Here is an 18,330-nt window from a genome sequence, read left to right on the forward strand (position 1 = left end):
CTAATAGGTTAGGCTGCCTGGCTTAGCTTGAATCAAATTGAGGGCTTATGATGCTTGATTAGCTCAGTTACACCCTGAATGCTATTTGTCAACTGTTCAGCAGTAATTTGAGTAATATCTACCTTGTATATTTTAATTTTGTATTTTATTTTAAAAAAATTGCTCCGTAGTTGAATATACTCCTCTAGTCCTCTCAGTCATCATTCAATATTTCAATCCCATGTTTATTTCTAAAAATATATTTTCACAATCTCCACTGCACATGATTGACCATTAATATAATATCTCCTGTTAAAATTCAACACAAAATAGTATTCTGAAACAACTCTTGGAATGAATTTTGCAAGATTCTACATAACAAATACTTCGTAATTCTCTTCTACAAATAAACCTAGACTTGTTCTCAGTCACAGCATATACACAACAAGGGGCTCTAAGTATCTGCTAGCTTGACATCCACAGCTACATAGTCTACATTACAAATAGCCCCCACCCAAACAACCTTAACTGTGGAGTGTTGTACCTTTAATCACCCGAAATACACAAATAATAGAAGTCAGGTACTACATATCTCTAGACATCTTTTGACAGTCACATATATTAGACTGCAACTTTCATGCCAACCTCAAGGTGATGAAGGTTGGCTGGCTGCGCAGGCCTTCTCTGCAGAAGAATAGAAATGAGATTCAAGTTCTTTGAGACTAGCTGCTGCCTCTTCCCCAACTCTACCCAAAGTAACGTCTGTTTTATCTGTCAACTTACTGAATTCGCCAATACGTTGTTCTACATGGTCATTGAGCGATGCAAATCCAGAAAAGATCGCAGTCTGCTTCAATTCTGACACCAACTTTAACAATGAGTCAGCTGCTTGGACCTGTATTTCAAAACCAAAAACATACAAGTGGAATAAAGAGAATGAACATGTCGAATTACAGAGACATTGTACCTGAAAAAACATGTATACAGAGACAAAGGAATTGAGTGGCAATTCAATGAAGTAAGGGACAAGAAATAATGGGGAAGAAAAAGACAGACTATCTACCAGATAGTTTCTCAATTACAGTTTTATCCAGGAGAGAACTAGGCAACTTTCTTTGCTGTGTTTCTTACAACAGAGAATCAAGAGAACTAGTACTTGCCTAAAAAAAATGAACTTAGGGATCAAGATTACATGAGATCATGCATAATGACAATCATGGTATTAAATCACAACCATGTCACCACATCAGGACCCCATTGTAAAGGTTTTTGTGTTTACTGTGACTGGGTCCCTGAGATTTTAGGCTGCAAACCATCTACATTGCCCAACATGTAAGGATGGCAATTTAATTCGAATTCGACCCGAGTCCGATCCGATCCGAGGAAAAAAGTCCGATCCAAGTCCAAAAAAATAAAATCCGAGTTCGAATCCAATAAAAAAAAACTCCGAATCCGAATAGGATCTGGATCGGACTCGGACCTTGCATAGTATCCGACCGAGTCCGACCTGCGAGTTTTACATGGTATAAATTCATTTTACCCTACCTTTTTTCCTACTCCTCCGCCACTTTTCTCACTCACTGTCCCTTAAGGACTCAATTTTCTCTCTCCTCACTCTCTGTTCATACTTCTCCAATTATCACTATATTTTACCAATTATCAAAATCAATAGTGGAGATCTAAACCAGAATAACAGTAATTGAAGACTAAAGCCCGAAGCCAAGAACAACTTTGGAAGTTCTCCAATTCCACTAATTGAACTGAAAGTTTGTACAGAGTAATTATTTTGTGTAGATCTGAAAGTTTGTACGGAGTATTTATATTGTGTAGATCTTAAATTTATTTTTCTTGTAATTGTTCAAGTGATAATCATCATTATTTTTCTGTGTACAAACTCTATATTTCTTCAACCCCCTCTATTTATCTTTTTTTATATTTCTATTTCTGATCTAAGAAAAGGAAAAAAATTGTATGCAAAACGGACCTGGATTCGGATTCGGAGGATATTGAGTCCATCGGATTCGAATTCGGGTCAAGCATAAGCGGAGTCGGATTCAAATTTTAGGTCCGTTTAGTAAACGGATCGGATTCGGACCCTACACAGTCCGACCCGAGTCCGATCCGTTGCCATTCCTACCGACATGCTTGCGATGTAGTTCTGTGATCCCAAACAGAATTCTAGATTTTAATAGTCATGATGACAATAACATATATACTCTGAATATGGCAACAAATTGCTCATCATCCAGCAGCTATCAAGGTTTCTAAATAGTCTTTCAAATGCCTTAGGCCAAAAGCTAATGAAATATAGCAGGTGCTAGTGGTTGAGTCCCAGGATCTCACAATAAAAATATAGATTACAAGGAAGCAAAACAAGAGGTCATTCTCAAATCTCAAAGTAGACCGATATTTCAAACAGGAAGATTATCATGCACTCTATTAAATAGGAAAGAGCAAATTATTAACAAATGTGTTATGCAATAAATAGTGATAATTCTTTTGTCAAATGCAAGTCAGCTTATGTTAGACTCATGCACTCATCCAGCTCAAGCAGCAGGAACAAGAACAAAACTGCAATTTTATAAAGGGATACAGCAAATTTCACATATCAAAACTATACTACGTGAATATATTGATCAATATAGAGGAGAAAAAGGTACCAATAAGCTGAACATAGTACAAGTAAAAACTTGAACAATCAGCTGCTGATTGCCATCTTCTTTCACAAAAAAAAAAAAAAGGGCTGCTGATTGCCATTTTAAAATCTTATTCTTCATTCTAAAATTATTGCAATGCATTTTTTTTAGGAAGTTTCACAAATACTCTCCTATCACAATATAAATATCCAACACACCCTAAGAAATCTTCTTAAGTTCCTTTCTCACCTGGGTCGTTCTAATGGTAATTCAGATGGTTTTTCTGGTTCTCTCACCTTATAACTGTTTTCTTAACCCTCGTCCCCCCCCCCCCCACCACCACCACAAATGGAACGGAGGAACTATGGGACAAAGTATAACTTGGACAGATATCCATAGCAACACCGATTTAAAGCAACATAGTCACTAACAGCCATGCAGCTTGGAAAATGCTGGCAAAATATGGAAAAAAAATTACAAGTTCTAGACGACATTGCAACTCAAAGAAATTTGGAGACAGACACATCAGACAGTAGGCTGAAGCCTTGTGCCTTAATATTGTACTGCATATACTAAGATAATAAGGTTATGCTCTCACCATCCTGGCTGCACGCACTTCCATCATGAAAGCTTCTTGTTGATTTCTGACGGGTGGATCATTTACCTACAGATTTAAGAGATTTAGAGACTTCAATAGATACTAATAACAGTGCCTTAGCAAATGACACATTGTTAGCACTTCAAAAGGAAAGTGAAACTTAGGCATAGCTTTCATGTTTAATGGTGAATGCTGAATGATTTCAACAAGCATGATGCTTCTATCAAGTACAGATTAACTTTACAATGCAGGCATGATATAAGCTAATTGAGAGGGAAAAAAAAAAGTTAAAAAAAAAAAGGTTTTAAAAAAAAAGCCTTATCCAATTACAAAGTGGTAAAGGTTCTGACTTATGCCACTGCAGAAGCAGACATCCTGAAATATGACCACATTTCATTACTATCAGTAAAGAAGCAGCAGCAGCAGCAGTTTGGTTCAAGTGGTATGAGTTTCGAATCAGGAATGAGATCGGAGTGATATGGGATTGGAACGTGATCTTAATACCGCGTGTTTGGTTTTGTTTGGAAATGAACAATTTTTTCATATGAAACCTGAAAGTATGGTACTCCATTATGAATTTATGACCCATACCCCTCTTTCCCCTTTGGTTTCTAAACCCCATACCTCGTGTGTTTGAGGTATGAGTTTGGAAATTGGTAATTTGTTAAAAAAACACAAGGTATAGGTTTTATCTATTCTAAACCCATACCTTATACCTAAGTTATTTGAACCAAATACCCCCTTAATGGGAAACTTTTGGTTCACAAATTGGAATGCAACATAATTGAATGAAACCCAAAACAGGGAAGCATAGATTGAAATTTACATACTAAAGCTTTATGTATTTGAAGCAACCTCTGAATGTTTTTTTATATTTCTAATGTTTGGTTCACAGTTGAGATAAATTTGTCTTATTTTTTAATAAAAATTGACAGTCACCGAAATCAGGAGGCAAAGCACAGCTAATATTACTCAAGCTGAAACTAAGCATGCATATCTCGAAACAAATCAATAGTAATATATTAAATCAAATCCAAAACTTACTACATAAAAAGGAGGTGAAGACAAACCCGGGAAACATTGACAAGAACAGTGAAATTGTCAACAAGATTGGAAACATCAGTTTCAACTCTCTGCAAAAGAGCCTTCTGCTTCTGCATGGCTGCAGCAGCAGCAGCAGCTGTAGGTCCACCTCCGCCACCTCCTTTATTCATTCTAGGCAATAGGAAATACAATGCACAGTCTTAGCCTCTTAGGTTAGACAGAATAAAAAACATTACTTCGATAACAAAACCATTGTTATGTGGGAAGGGAATGGAAGATACTAAAATGCAGTTTTCGGGAATTGGCTAGACATGTATTCTATCATCAAACTACAATTTTGGGAAGAAAAAAACAAAGGCATGTTTTGTCCGAAAGCAAGTGTCAACTTTTCCCTACACACATCGGAAACTCGAAACAATATGGCAAATGTATACAGCATTCAAACTAAGAATCCAAGCAGCATATAATTGCTTCAAAATTCTCCTGTTTCTATTACTTCTTCTGTCACTTTACAATTCTTGAGTAAAAGATGCGAGAATTGTGTTAATTTCCATAGTTTGCAATATAATGAACAAGAAGGGAGTAGTTGATCAATGGTAAATGTATTAATTATAACATAAAAACACCAAGGACTATCCAAATACTTATATTGCTGCTCATTATCTAAGGAAAAAAAAAGCACAATTCTTTTCGAAACACGAAAATAACAAAATCTTAGAAAAGAGGGCATACATTCTATTTTTTTTACGAACAATCACAGTGAATCTGATACTAATTGAAAGAAGACAACATAACATTTAAAACAACTAGCAACACTCCTAAATTGTCCAATTTCATACTTTCGTTCTAACATTAACGGGTTACGTGATGAAAAGCCTGCAACTTTATCAAATTTGAGTCAATTACCTATTCAAATTCTCTTTGCTTTAGCGCATGAATAGCAAAAATTTAGCAATGAATAAACTTTCAGAACTTGAATGATTACAAGTAATAGTTGAATAATCTACCTGAGAAGAAGCCTAAATTGGACTACACTGACAATTGAATTTAACGATAAACCCTAGATTTTGAAATTAATATTCGGTAATTAAAAAAAAAAAAAAAAAAAAAAAAAATCTTACCTCAGAAACTGATACAGTGGAGGAGAGAAAGCTTAGAAGCAGCTTTCAATGGAGGAAGTATAAAGATTTGTGATCTCACTCAACTGAAAGTCTTTCACATCCTTATGCGGTAAATCCGTATTCCGTAATCTAATTTCAAATAAACTAACATTTTGGCCCGTTCGAAGCACGGGTTATAACTAAGTTTTTTTTTTTTTTTTTTTTTTTTTTTTTTTTTTTTTTTTTGTTTTTTCACACAAACTTCGGTATATAAATGTAAGAGTTGAAACTACGAAATTATTATTACATGACTATTGAAGTATTAAGGTGAATGTTGTGAAAACTCGTAAGGAAAACAAAAAAAGTGAGGATAGAATTGTAGAAGAAGATGAAAGAATTTAATTAGGTATATTATAAGAGTATAATATGTACATGAATATTGTGGAATATGAAATGACATATTAGTTTAAGCTACCCCCTCCATTTTTAAATATTTGCTTCACTTTTCTTTTCCAACCGTTTTTAAATACTTGCTCCATTTGGAAAACTTTTACAATATTTAATCATATTTTCTTACCTAGGGGACCCACCATTAATTATATTTTATTAATTTCACGTTCTCTCTTTCACTTCTCTCCACTATTTTGGCGTTTTACAATTTTTTTATTCTTTCACTACCCCACTACCTCTATATTTTATTAATTTCTCCAAAAACTTCGCGCATGGAGAAATGGAGTAATTATTTAAAAATGAGGGTGTATATTTTAAGTTTAAGAGATAAAAAAACTACTTTTATTATACTTCATATGTTTATCTAATAGTTAATTCTACTTTATTTTATGGGTAATGTTATATGTAGCCCTAAGGGCTATATATAAGCATTAAATACACTTTTGAAAATTGTATAAAATTAGGAATTCATGACAAAAACACGCGTAAATCAGTGTAATTAGTGTTTTTATTTTTATGATTTCTTAACTTTTTATGATTTTCAAGTGTAAATTTAATGCTTATATGTAGCCCTAAGGGCTATGTATAACATTTTCCTTATTTTATTATGGTAGAAATAAAACATTTTATTTTCTTATTTAAATGTGCAAGTTACGGAATGTATAAATTTTTAAGTTTCCTCCCTATAATGTTTAATCAAAGTGACAAATTAAATATTTAATATTGATTTTTTTTTAAATAACTATAATAAAAATACAAGCAATGACCCGGGACATCGTCTAGGCCAAAAACTAGTTTTTAATATTAAAAAGGTAACGGAAGTAACATGTGGCATATGAGTGAGTTTTGAGGACATGTGGCATGAATGATTGTGATTTGTGTTTTTAAATACATACTAAGGCCCTGTTCTCATCAGATTATTTTCAATTCAATTCAGTTCAGCTCTAATAAGTTCAGTTTAGTTCATTTCAGCTCCTAATTTCCTTCTGTCGTAAAATATTCAGTTCACTTCAGTTCAACTCATTTTCAGTCAATGAGAACAGGCCCTAAGTATAGATATATGGATTAGTATTTCAATTTTTTTTTATTACTACAAGAACGAGTGATGAGAATTTGAGAATCAATCACAAAATCTACCTAGAATTGAGAGGCGAAGCTCTAAATACTTGGTCTATCCCTTACTCTCATTATTTTAAAAACTATGATAATTTAAACCATACTTTATCTAACACAATAGTTCAATAAACGAAGGGAGTAATTATTAACTAATTGAAATAATTATAATTCGTTATAAATTATTAAATTTTTATTATAAATTATAGCGTAATTTAATATTATAATTTTTATGAATGGTAATAATGTAATTACTTTTATGAATTATGAGCAATTATTTACAAGATTAATCTCTAGTAGACCTGGTAATCATATTGGATCGTTCAGGTTGGGTACGATCAGGTTAGTTGGGTTAGGTCAACATGTGATTGAATTGGGTTCGAATCATATTGAGGCTGGGTTAGGTCACTTCAAATTTCAGATTAGTTTAGGTCAATAAATAATTGGGTTAAGTATAGAGTTTCGGGTCAAGTTCGAGTCAGCTCGTGTATTATATTTTGTGCACTTGATGGAAAAGTATACGCTACTAGCCTGTTCCAATTGCTACACGTACTTACGGAGTATTAGTCAAGCTTATACATTATACTGCTACGTGCACCTTGTTAAAATATGTGTTGTTGAAGCTAACTAGCCTTAAACCTGTGCGATGCACGACTGTTTTTTGTATTGTAATTTTTGTTTGTGTAAAATATATATATATATATATATATATATATATATATATATATATATATATATATATATATATATATATATATAAAAGAAATAAAATAAAATAAACATTAATAAAATCATTTTTTTTGGACACACAACATTAATTAATAAAATTAATACGGGATTTTAAGTTTATACTCCAAAGTCACAGTAAGTGCAAAAACTCACATGCAAAATATTCATCTAGAACCTCAAAATTGATTTTCAGTATTTTGAAAGAAAAGAGACACCAATTTTCAATCACCAAGTAAAACCGCAACCCTACATGAATGGATCCACGACTATCAGAAACAATCAAACAATGCATTATAAGTGAAATTATAAGTAAAAATTAACATCAAAATGCAATTTAGTTGAAAAGTGAACAAAAATACTAAAAAAAAAGGTGAAACCTTCAACAACTACATGCAAAGTATTGAAAAATTTGAATCCATTTTATCGTCAAATACAATCTTGTACCAAAAAATACCATCCAAAGTATGATTAATACTGCAGAAACAAAATTCATCCATTAAAATAATATACTAATAGATGGCCCCAAAGTCAATTTTTTTATACATCAATAACATCGTTCAACCATACATTTCTACTAAATTATTATAACGAAATTTAAACAAAAAAAACTAACTTTGATTTTGATGAATAATTTGAATAAGAAATTTATAGCAATTAGTATACGAAACTAAGCAATCGTCTTAAGGGATCTACAACGTATAATTTAGAATGTATCAATTTCAGAATTAGGAAAGTGGAAGAGAATGGAGAGGGGAAGAAGGAAAGGAAATGATTTCCAATTTTTTAAATAGGGAAAAGTTCTTAATTTCAAAATAACCTGGTGAAAAATTAGACTACAACTCTTCAATAATTTTGAATTCGTACCACAATTTGAATCTTCCAAAATATTTATGTCTTGAAAACTTGCAATTACTACAAACATGAACCAAAACAGACTTAAAATTTAAATGATTGAAATTTTTAAAATTGATATGTCGACCATACTAATTAACTGATGAGCAAAATAATATAGAAAAAAAATAAAATGAATGTACCTTGATCTTCAAATGTATCGTAGAATGCCTAAACATAAAGTTCAATATATTTAATTGATAACTATCATATAAATACTAATAAAGATTGAAAAGATGGAAACATTATATAGTTAGATTGAGAGAAGCCAAAAGACGCTAATGAAAATAGTTGATTCAGTCCTTTCAGATGGTATGGGTTGATGATGGAAGATTTGGAGCCGGTTGGAGACGAAGACCCAGTAAAAATTAGGAAGGTAAAAAAAAAAAAAAACAGCCTGATTTATAGACGTGATTTTTTTTTTTGGTATAGGATTGAGACTTATTGAATAGGCATGATTGAGGATTGGAATTGAAGAGATGTGTGATATATTTTTTTTAATTAAAAAAAAATTATTTTAAAATAGAAAAAACAGGAAGATAACAAGTGTCCTTCCAACCTCATATTTTAAAATAATAGTATTGATTTTGTCAAGTCTTAATTATGTGATGGTGTGAATTTGTCCATCAAGTATTCAAGTCTGGTACAAAGCTACACAAATAACCCAAATAATAGGTCCAGTGGGCAGCCAGCCCAATAACTCAACCGACGCGAATATCTCGCATCATTGAAACACATCATCAAATGGAATTTCTCCGTTACATATATATACGCTTTTCCACCGCCGGCGAAGTTTCTCCGGTCGCCGGAGTTTGTTGTCGGGATTTTTTTTCGCAGAAACTCTAATTTATTTCTTCTCTTGTTTTTGGAAATCCCAATTTCAATTTCGAAATTGAAGAAAGATGTCGAATTTGGATGAGGAAGAGGAAAATCTTGCTCAATTTCTCGAATCTGAGGTTCTCTCCGAAGTTTCTGATCAGGTTTTGTTTTCTCCCCTCTTATGTTTTTTGATTTCAATTTTTAGAAATTTCTGAAATTGTTCTGATTTTCCTAAATTTAGCCCCTGAATTTATTCTGATGAACCCTAATTTCAATTAATCATTATTTATTCGTTACATTTCAATATATCATTATTTAATTTTCGAAGTTAATGATTATCGTATATTTAAGTTACATAATTTGTTTTTTTGTTTTTTATTTTTTTTGCTACTCTCTTTATCTGGGAACTTGTCATTGCCATTTGCTAAGTCAAGATTTTTATGAGAGCTTTTATTAAATTATTGTGATTGTGAATATTTTTGTTGCATGATATATTTTACGTTTCATTGTGAAAATTTTTGGATGTGAAGGTTGAAGCCAAAGCATATATGTACATGTGGAAATTTATGCTATATATGAGAATGAATTGGATTGTGGGTATGTTGATGGTACAGGATGAAGACACAAAGGACATGGAGAGACCAATGAAGAGGCCGCGTATAGAGGACATTATCAGAGAGACTGAAAATGATGCTTCTGATATCGATGGAGATTGTGGGTCGAAGGCTGAGAGTTCGAGTTGTAGCACTGGTGCCGGTATAATTGGCGGGCTGAGGATTGAAACTGGGATATTAAGCAAGATACCTCCTGAGTTATTTCAGCATGTTCTCAAGTTCCTGTCTTCTGAAGTATTTGATCTAACTTCCAAATTGAAATAATGTTTGTTCTTAGTTATAAGCTAGGATATCGTGTACTTACCTTTTTTATGCAACTTGCAGGATCTTATTTCATGTTCACGAGTGTGCAAGTTTTTGAATCATGCAGCATCAGAAGAATCCTTATGGCGTCGTTTGTGAGTATTTTTAATTTTGTTTGCTTCTTTCCTATTCATTGAAGTTCTGGCCTTTGCTTCTGATTGATTAGTTTTCTGGTATCGTTTTGTGGTTATATGTGGTGTATCATGTTATTGCTACTTAAATTTGACTGAATGATTGTAAATATCAAGCCTTTACATTAAAACCCTTATTGCTTGTATTTTCATTAATTATGCACTTACCTCTTTATATGAAGGACATTGTCATAGGCCTCATTCTGGTTTCTTTGTTATCATGTTGCTAGGTGCATCTGTGGATCTGTCTATGATCCTTTTGATGTTTTGTTTATCCATTTTGTAACCTCTTTAAAGTTTTTTGTAACATTATTGAGTTGTTTTTAAAGGAAGGCAGAATTTCACAGGTTTTGCTCTTTTTGTAAATATTTATTGGAGTTAATGTTTATTCAACCTTACCCATTAACATGGGTCGATATCACCTGCCACAAACTTCGTACGCGTGGTTTGTGATGAGATGCTAACCCACAAACCTGCTGGTATTCTTCTCTGGCGATGGGATGTGGTCTTCTTCGTCCCCTTTCTTCCCCTGTTCACATCTGCTTGTCTACTTTTTCCCCTTGCTAATTTTTTTTTTATTTTAATTTTTTTTTTATGGGTGTGGAGGTTTGGAGTAGGTGTAGCTGCAATGTATTAAAAGCACACCTAACATGCCCCTAGGAGTTTAGGCGATTACGGTAGATGGCTTATTTTGTTCTAGGCAAGGCCCATTTAAAGAGACGAACTGAGGCGCATGAAGAGCACCAGAAGCACCCATGGTGCAGCACTTCGGTAAACTTTAAATGTTTATAAACTTCAAAGAGGTGTTTGCCTAGCACAACAGAACCCCTCTCATGTTAGTGTGCCTTAAGCTTTTTCATAAATTTGGCACTTCTCTTAACCTTCCAAAAGTGACATTTTAAAGATTTTGTAGCACTAGATAGAAAGATGACTTATGATAAGGGGAGTTAAGGTTGACTTGAAGAAAGTTGGTTTGTGAGAGCGTGTACTCGTGTAGCACTAGATAGAAGTGAGTAGAGGAAAGAGATCTTTGTTGATTATCATGAGAGACAGACTCTTCATTCTTGTCTCACGCAACCAAGATCATCCTTATGGGAAAGTTTTGTTTTGTCATTATGAGAGAGGACAAGGAAGATAATTTGGAAATGGAAGGAGAAGTGACACTTAAGAAAAGCTGTTCCTGTTCATGAATTCAAATCTCAATGCCGATTTTGTATTCACTTTTTATCATTTAAGTTTAACTGTCCTTGAATTGCTTCTTGTCATATGAAGTTGCCAGATTATATATAGCCCACATTATACAATGCCTGCAGGTATTGCTTGCGTTGGGGGTTGCTACCACCAACAAGAAATTTGCGGGACTGTGCTTGGAAGAAGCTGTATATACAGGTAATATTTGATTGCAGCATTATATAGTGTCATTTTAAAGTAAATCAGAGAATTTTCTGTTTCTACCTACCTAGATGGGTGAAGTTTGATGGTTTCTCTTCCACCTCTAACCATTTTTGCTCTTGCAGCGTGATGAGGAGGATATGGTTCAATCTGTGACAAATTGCCAACCTGAGTTTAAAGAATATTATCTTCAAATGTACGCAGCTAAGAGAAGTCAAGCTCCACTTCTTTCTCAGGTTATCTCTGGATAAGGTGTAAACATTCTATTTTATCTCTTGAACACATGTTTATGCAGAACTGGATATTCAATGAAGTTCCATACCAGAATATACAATTTTAATTAATTAAAAAGGCCTTATATCACCTCGGAACCTCTTTTCCTGCTTCATAAGAAACTTAAGCAAATTCAACTAAAAAATACGTATATATTTTTATAAATCATAGTGTGATTTCTAATTTGCTATGCCAAGTGTGGGATACTTGAGGATCACTGGATCAGACCTTAAGCAACAAATATCTCTGATTGCAAATATTTGACTGCCTTAGAAGTTTATAAACAAACATGTAAGCCATATATTATCATTGTTAATTTGCTACACCAAGTATGAGATAGTCCTGTTTCCATTAAGAGGCATGAAAACAAATCATTCTGGAAGTTTAATAATGTTTATGTTTTGTGCTCCCATGTTTTAACTTCCAAATTTGTCATTTCAGTGCTTCTCATCATGTTTGGGATTCATGGTGTGAAAATTAATATCTATTTGTTTCATGTGTATTGTGTACTTTTGGAGCAAGGAAAATTTAGTCCTTTATGCGCCTGTTCTGCATCAGTCTAATATATTTTTTTTAATGCAAGGTAAATGATGATCTTATTATTCTTGACAAAACGGTTGCCGATCAAGTATCTATGTGGAAGAACAGTAGAGGCCTCAGTGATAAGGTGGTCACAGACCATACTTGCTCTGGGGAGGTTTGTTCTTTCTTTCAAATTGGGAATGTTTTCATTTGTGAAAAGACTGGAAATGTTCATGGTAATATTTTTGTTTGGCTTTGCAAGGAATCATATATATGAGAAGCTTATGGCAGTTTTGTAATTTATTTTTTTGTGATTGCAGTCTGTGATGATACATGCAAGGAAGCTATTGCTGATCCTGCAAATGAGCTTTTGGTTTGTACTATATCTGGACGCTGCTTTGACAGACTTCTTTCACCATCTGAAGTGGAAGGAGATGGGGTATGTAAATATACTTTGTATTTCTTATGTTTATGTCTGTAGTGGTTGAGTCTCTTCACCCCGCTCACCTCAGAATAACAAAAAAATGACATCTTCATTAGAAGAAATATATGTTATTCTAGATAAGTCCATATATTCCCTCACTTCCCCTCCCTTATCCAATTGTGTCCAGCTGAGTCTGGAAATGAGGTTGAGTGATTAATTGCTATAATTTTACATGCAGTCTTGTATCTAGCATCCTCTACAAATTTTTTTTTTCCCATTTATGTACCTTGTTCGACATGCAGTCTTGTATGAGTTGTAAATTAACATCCCTTACAACATTTTTTTTTTCCATTTATGTACCTTGTTGTACATCCCTTTTTTTGTCCTTCCTGCTGTGTTATTTTGTAGTTTTGTTGATGGACTTGGACAAATACCTAGTTGTAGAATAAGCAGAATGTGACTTTCATTGTCTATATATCTATCTTTATCCATTACTGTTGTATTCTGATATCAAAGATGTGTTATAAAAAATACAGGACCAGGAGCAACAGCTAGATGTTGTAGCTGATGAAGCCGAACCTTTCATGGGAGCTGGTCGTTTTGGTATGAATGTTTACCTTTACTATAATTTTGTTTTTCACATTCTTGCAAGCTTCTTTTCAAATCTTATGCCGTTTCTTTTTCTCAGCACGAGCTTATTTGTTGGGATATAACTGTGATGACGAGAAGGAACTTGAAGCTGCCTTGAGGTTTTGCTGATTTAAGCCATGCCCTACTCTTACCTTTAATATTATCTTCTACATTATGTAAAGACCTGAGAGATTATGCTTTCTACCTTGATGCTGGAATACGGTTTGAAGTGGTTGTTCAGAAGCCCTGTTCTTGAGGTGATGTTAGGTTATACTTGTATCATTAAAACTGTATGCTACAAGGTGCTATTACTCTATCAATGTATGTATTGTAGGATCCCCTCTTTAGCTTTGAGATGTATTTTCTTCAAACTTCAAAGCTTGTAATAATAATACTTTGACGTAGATAAATATTATCAGTACCTTTGATTGCTCTAGTCCCAACTAGCTTGCTGCTGGCTTCAACAGCTGCAACGATAGTGAGTTTCTTTTCTTTCTTTTCCACTTTATTATCCCTCTATGTTACCTTATAAGTTTGTCCAACGTATAGCTCTCTTATGTTAGATGAGTATTGAGTGACCTTTTGGCCTAGTTATTTGCTGATCTGCCTAGCAGCCTGGACATGACTTACGATATTAATATGATTGATTAATTGTCGATGTCCTCATAAAATTAATTTTTTGAGATGAATTTGTCCTTTAATTAAGGGTCTATTCTGATTTATTGAGTTAAACTGAATTGATTAGAGTTAAATTGAACTGAACTGAACTTAAGCTGAAGAGAACATGTCCTAAGTCCAATTCCCTAGTCTTTGTCCAGATTTTACCAATGATCAAGATCTTGATTCAAGTATTTACCTGTAAAATAATTCAACAAAATCTTAAGAACAAAGACATTGAATCTGTCATTTTAATCAATTATAAAATCAGAAGTTATTACAGAGCTTGTGTCCAAAACCTCTTGTGCCGTTAAATTTCTTTCTTTGACTTTCTCCTCCAATGCTTCGGACTTGTAATCTAAGTACGGAGTACTATGTGTTTGTCTCATTCAACAAATATACAAAGTCAGTTTTATAAAATTGGTAGGATATTTTTTTTCTTGTCTATGAATATTTTTAATTATCCAAAAGTATATCACTCGTTACAATTTATCACAACAATTTCTTGGAAGAGCTTGTTATATACACCTGGATAAATCGTATATCAATAAGTATTTGTTTTTATTTTGATAATTATTTTTTTATTTAATCATTAAATGAAGAGCAAAATTAAAATTAGGTTAGTTGAGTGTACAGTACACCCGGGTATATATAACAAATTTTAACTTCTTGCGCATTAATTTTTTTCTTAAGCCTCTCAAGTTAAAATATTTTCCAACCCACAAAATTACACTTATTACTTCAACTATCAAATTTATATCCCATAGCACTTGATTGTGAGCAAAAGCAAGACAACCAAAGGTTCGAAATTCCGAATAGCCCTTTCATTATGAAACAATACCAAAGCGCAATATATCCTGCCAAGATGATATTTTTGCTGAAAAGATATTCACCAAAGATATTATCTCAACATTAATAAAGCAGCAAGAATAAAAAGAAGAGGATAAAGAAAAATGTGCACACATATACGCTAAGCCCAACTTGATATATTTTAGGAAAATGATAGCCTAAATGTTAATCCTATTTGCAATCTATATTATTTAGATATTGAGATAATCTTCTAAATCATTTGATTGTAAAGGACTAAAGGTTACTCCCTACATTTCAAAATAAACGGAAATAACCAGTTAAAATACTAGAATAGCCATGCTTCACTTTGACTTTTGCACTATTCATATACATCACTTTGGTTTTTGGATTTGCTTTATACTATATATATGATTAAAATCTAATCATGTGGGTACAATACTAATTAGAATTGTCTTAACGTATAATTTTTGAATATAAACTTTAGCAAATGCGCATCAAAATCGAACATTTATTTTGAAAAAGAGAAATGGAACAAAGTGAGGAATACCACTGTGAATACCATATAATTTAGATTTAGATAAACTTATAATACACCTGACTACCCGAGAGTATAATAAAAATTGTCGACAAAGAACAATAACGTGGCGTGGTCCGTGTGAAGTGCGCGTTGAATTACCGCGTGGAATCGAATTCCCAAAGAAATGAAGAAAGGGTGATATTATCTCTCTTTTATAAATATAAATATCCATTCTCCGTTACTATTTCTTCTTCCTTCCTCTGTTTTCTTTTTTACTCGATTTTTTTTCATTTCTTCTCTTCTGATCAATCTCCGATATCTCAGGTCCGATTCCTCTATCCTCAAATCTTGTTATCTGCAATTTTAAATTTTTATTATTTTAGTGGGTTTGTTTCATTTATTATTTTGTGCAATTTTTTTAAAATATATTTGCGAGTTTTTGACTTTGATCAAAGCTCTTTTACAGATTGTCAATGCTGAGATCATGTATTTTGATATATTTTAGGGAATCCAGATTTCTTTCTGCCTTATTTTTATGATTTTTAATGTTTTATATTTTTCATGAAATCCTGTGTTTGACTTATGAGATTGATATATGATGTTAATTTTGTATATGATCATTATCTATTTGTTTGATCATATAAAATGTCAACTTAATTCTTCATATAAGTGGTTGGTTCATTTTCCCTAATTTTAGGGATTACTTGTTGATTACTTTCATGCATGCAATCTATCTTTGATTTTTTTTTTTTTTTTTTTTTTTTTTTTTTTTTTTTTTTTTTTTGATCTGGGTGGGTTTTTGAATGTAGATGAGAATAGATGATTTTTTTTGGAATTTTTTTTGCTGTAAATTGCTCATTTTATTGGTAGGATAGAAATACATTAACTCCTTCATGGTCGATTTTGCTTATTGAATTGAAAGAATGTGCAATTTGCCTTAATTTTAGTTTTATATTATTGATGTAATTGGAGCCACAATGAGCAGTGATGTAGACGGGATTCAATTCCAAGTCTTGGATACCACCTATAATGGCCTTAAAACTATGATCAACTATTTTAGTTGGCATCTATTGTTAGTCTGTTATTGTGCATGTTTTATGCTTGCTTGTATGTCTGAATGTCTAATTGTCTATAAACATCTATATATATGATGTGCATTGGTTGAGTTGCTAAAATTTAATTTTAACAGTTGAAATCTTACTATTCTTTTCCCTAGTAGACTAGATTGGTGTTTCATGCAAAGATAACATACTTCATTTAACCGATTCAATGGTCTATTCTCGACTTGTTTCATTGTGATTTGTGAATGGGATCTATTGCTAGATAAATTGTTGGTTTTTGATTTTGTGTTCTATAATGTAGTGTATTGAAGCAACATGGGGGGTGGAAAAGACAACCACGACGAATCTGACAGAGGACTGTTCTCAAATCTTGCTCAGGGTCTTGCTGGCGGGCATGGTGGTCATGGAGGGTCTGGATATCCTCCAGGGCATTACCCTCCACAACAAGGCGGCTACCCACCTCAAGGAGGCTACCCGCCTCAAGGTGGCTACCCACCGCAAGGCTATCCTCAACATGGTGGCGGCTACCCACCACAAGGCTATCCCCAACAAGGTGGCTACCCACCTCAAGGGTATCCTCCTGCTGGTTATCCAGGGGGTCACGGTTCACATCAATCTGGGGGTCATAGCTCACATCATGGAGGTATATATGCTTAAATTGCGGTGTTTGAGTTATACCTATTGATTGTTTTTTTCGCTTTCTTATTTATTTAATATGTTGGTCTGGTTTTTTTTTGTTCAGGTGGAGGCATGGGAGCCATGGGTGGAATGCTAGCTGGAGGTGCTGCAGCCGCTGCAGCTGCTTATGGAGCTCATAAATTGACACAAGGCTCTCATGGTTCTCATGGTGGTGGTCTTTTTGGTGGTTCCCACGGAGGCCACAGTGGCGCTCCTTTTGGTGGTGGTCACTTTGGTGGTGCCTATGGTCATCACGGAGGGAAGTTTAAGCATGGGAAGCATGGGAAGTTCAAGCACGGAAAGTTTGGCAAACATGGGAAGGGTCATGGTGGAATGTTCGGTGGTGGGAAGAAATTCAAGAAGTGGAAGTAATTCAGCTGTGCCCTTCTAAGCGTACAAACCTAATAACTCTAATGGTTGATTAGCACAGCTGAGCTTTACTTATAGCTGTGGCTTATTTTCCTCTTGTGCCCAAGGATTATTTTGGATGTAGTGATATATTTCTTGTCTTGTTTTTTTTTTCTTTTGTGGCCTGACTCGGTTGTGTGGCATCCTCTTGACCATTGCAATATAGATATATACATAAATTGCGTATGTGTGGCTTGTCTTTCCTGTTTGCTGTTTTCTACTCGTATTTTCTGAGAGTAACATGGCAGGGCAGTCACAGATAAGCAGGAAATGTGAAGTATAGCAAAAGAAATGTTCTAGTGTGAAGGTCTCTTGTTTAGAAGAATTGCTGCAGAAAAAAAAACCAGTTTGTTTATTGAATGGTTTAGTCTAATTGAGTTTTGTTGTTGATATGTCTATTTTAGTTTATCAAATCATACGAAATTTATTTCTGTTCATTTCAACTATGATCACATTGTATGCATACTTCCACTTTAAAAAAAATTTGAATCCAAAAATGATCTTCTGATTTGCTTATGTTGCTTAGACCAAACCAAAAACGTCTGAAGTAC

General features: G+C 33.5%; 3 protein-coding genes across 4 annotated transcripts; 2 read left to right on the plus strand and 1 right to left on the minus strand.

Annotated features, from left to right (window-relative positions):
* Window positions 1-328: 328 nt before the first annotated feature.
* Window positions 329-5,521, minus strand: LOC145569015 (mediator of RNA polymerase II transcription subunit 22a-like). Its single transcript, XM_081628391.1, has 4 exons — window positions 5,379-5,521; window positions 4,284-4,428; window positions 3,214-3,279; window positions 329-874 (listed from the first exon to the last, which is right to left on the minus strand). The coding sequence occupies exons 2-4, from the start codon at window positions 4,425-4,427 to the stop codon at window positions 626-628; spliced, it is 459 nt and encodes a 152-aa protein (XP_081484517.1). The 5' UTR covers window position 4,428; window positions 5,379-5,521; the 3' UTR covers window positions 329-625.
* Window positions 5,522-9,216: 3,695 nt separating this feature from the next.
* On the plus strand, window positions 9,217-14,091 carry LOC145567659 (F-box protein SKIP31-like). 2 transcript variants are annotated; one of them, XM_081627004.1, is made up of 9 exons: window positions 9,217-9,520; window positions 9,974-10,207; window positions 10,298-10,371; window positions 11,721-11,796; window positions 11,925-12,035; window positions 12,656-12,769; window positions 12,915-13,033; window positions 13,555-13,621; window positions 13,707-14,091. In XM_081627004.1, the coding sequence occupies exons 1-8, from the start codon at window positions 9,443-9,445 to the stop codon at window positions 13,571-13,573; spliced, it is 825 nt and encodes a 274-aa protein (XP_081483130.1). In that variant the 5' UTR covers window positions 9,217-9,442; the 3' UTR covers window positions 13,574-13,621; window positions 13,707-14,091. The 2 variants fall into 2 exon arrangements, with proteins under 2 accessions (XP_081483130.1, XP_081483129.1); XM_081627003.1 differs by having other exon boundaries at window positions 9,229-9,520; window positions 12,656-12,830.
* A 1,706-nt stretch (window positions 14,092-15,797) lies between these two features.
* LOC145567660 (uncharacterized) lies at window positions 15,798-17,965 on the plus strand. The gene is made up of 3 exons (XM_081627005.1): window positions 15,798-15,956; window positions 16,995-17,336; window positions 17,436-17,965. Exons 2-3 carry the CDS (start codon window positions 17,009-17,011, stop codon window positions 17,741-17,743), a joined length of 636 nt encoding a protein of 211 aa, XP_081483131.1. The 5' UTR covers window positions 15,798-15,956; window positions 16,995-17,008; the 3' UTR covers window positions 17,744-17,965.
* Window positions 17,966-18,330: the final 365 nt, after the last annotated feature.

Source organism: Chenopodium album, chromosome 11 (genome assembly GCF_948465745.1).
Source record: "Chenopodium album chromosome 11, dcCheAlbu1.1, whole genome shotgun sequence".
Lineage (NCBI taxonomy): Eukaryota > Viridiplantae > Streptophyta > Magnoliopsida > Caryophyllales > Amaranthaceae > Chenopodium > Chenopodium album.

Excerpts from the sequence above, each read along its gene's own strand:
- LOC145569015 (XM_081628391.1), bottom strand. The coding sequence starts at position 4,427 with ATGAATAAAGGAGGTGGCGGAGGTGGACCTACAGCTGCTGCTGCTGCT. Across the intron at positions 3,280-4,283 it reads TTCTTGTCAATGTTTCCCGG|GTAAATGATCCACCCGTCAG; the intron begins GTTTGTCTTCAC and ends TTAAATCTGTAG. Across the intron at positions 875-3,213 it reads AAGTGCGTGCAGCCAGGATG|GTCCAAGCAGCTGACTCATT; the intron begins GTGAGAGCATAA and ends TTTGAAATACAG.
- LOC145567659 (XM_081627003.1), top strand. The coding sequence starts at position 9,443 with ATGTCGAATTTGGATGAGGAAGAGGAAAATCTTGCTCAATTTCTCGAA. Across the intron at positions 9,521-9,973 it reads TCTCCGAAGTTTCTGATCAG|GATGAAGACACAAAGGACAT; the intron begins GTTTTGTTTTCT and ends TTGATGGTACAG. Across the intron at positions 10,372-11,720 it reads GAATCCTTATGGCGTCGTTT|GTATTGCTTGCGTTGGGGGT; the intron begins GTGAGTATTTTT and ends CAATGCCTGCAG.
- LOC145567660 (XM_081627005.1), top strand. The coding sequence starts at position 17,009 with ATGGGGGGTGGAAAAGACAACCACGACGAATCTGACAGAGGACTGTTC. Across the intron at positions 17,337-17,435 it reads TCATAGCTCACATCATGGAG|GTGGAGGCATGGGAGCCATG; the intron begins GTATATATGCTT and ends TTTTTTGTTCAG.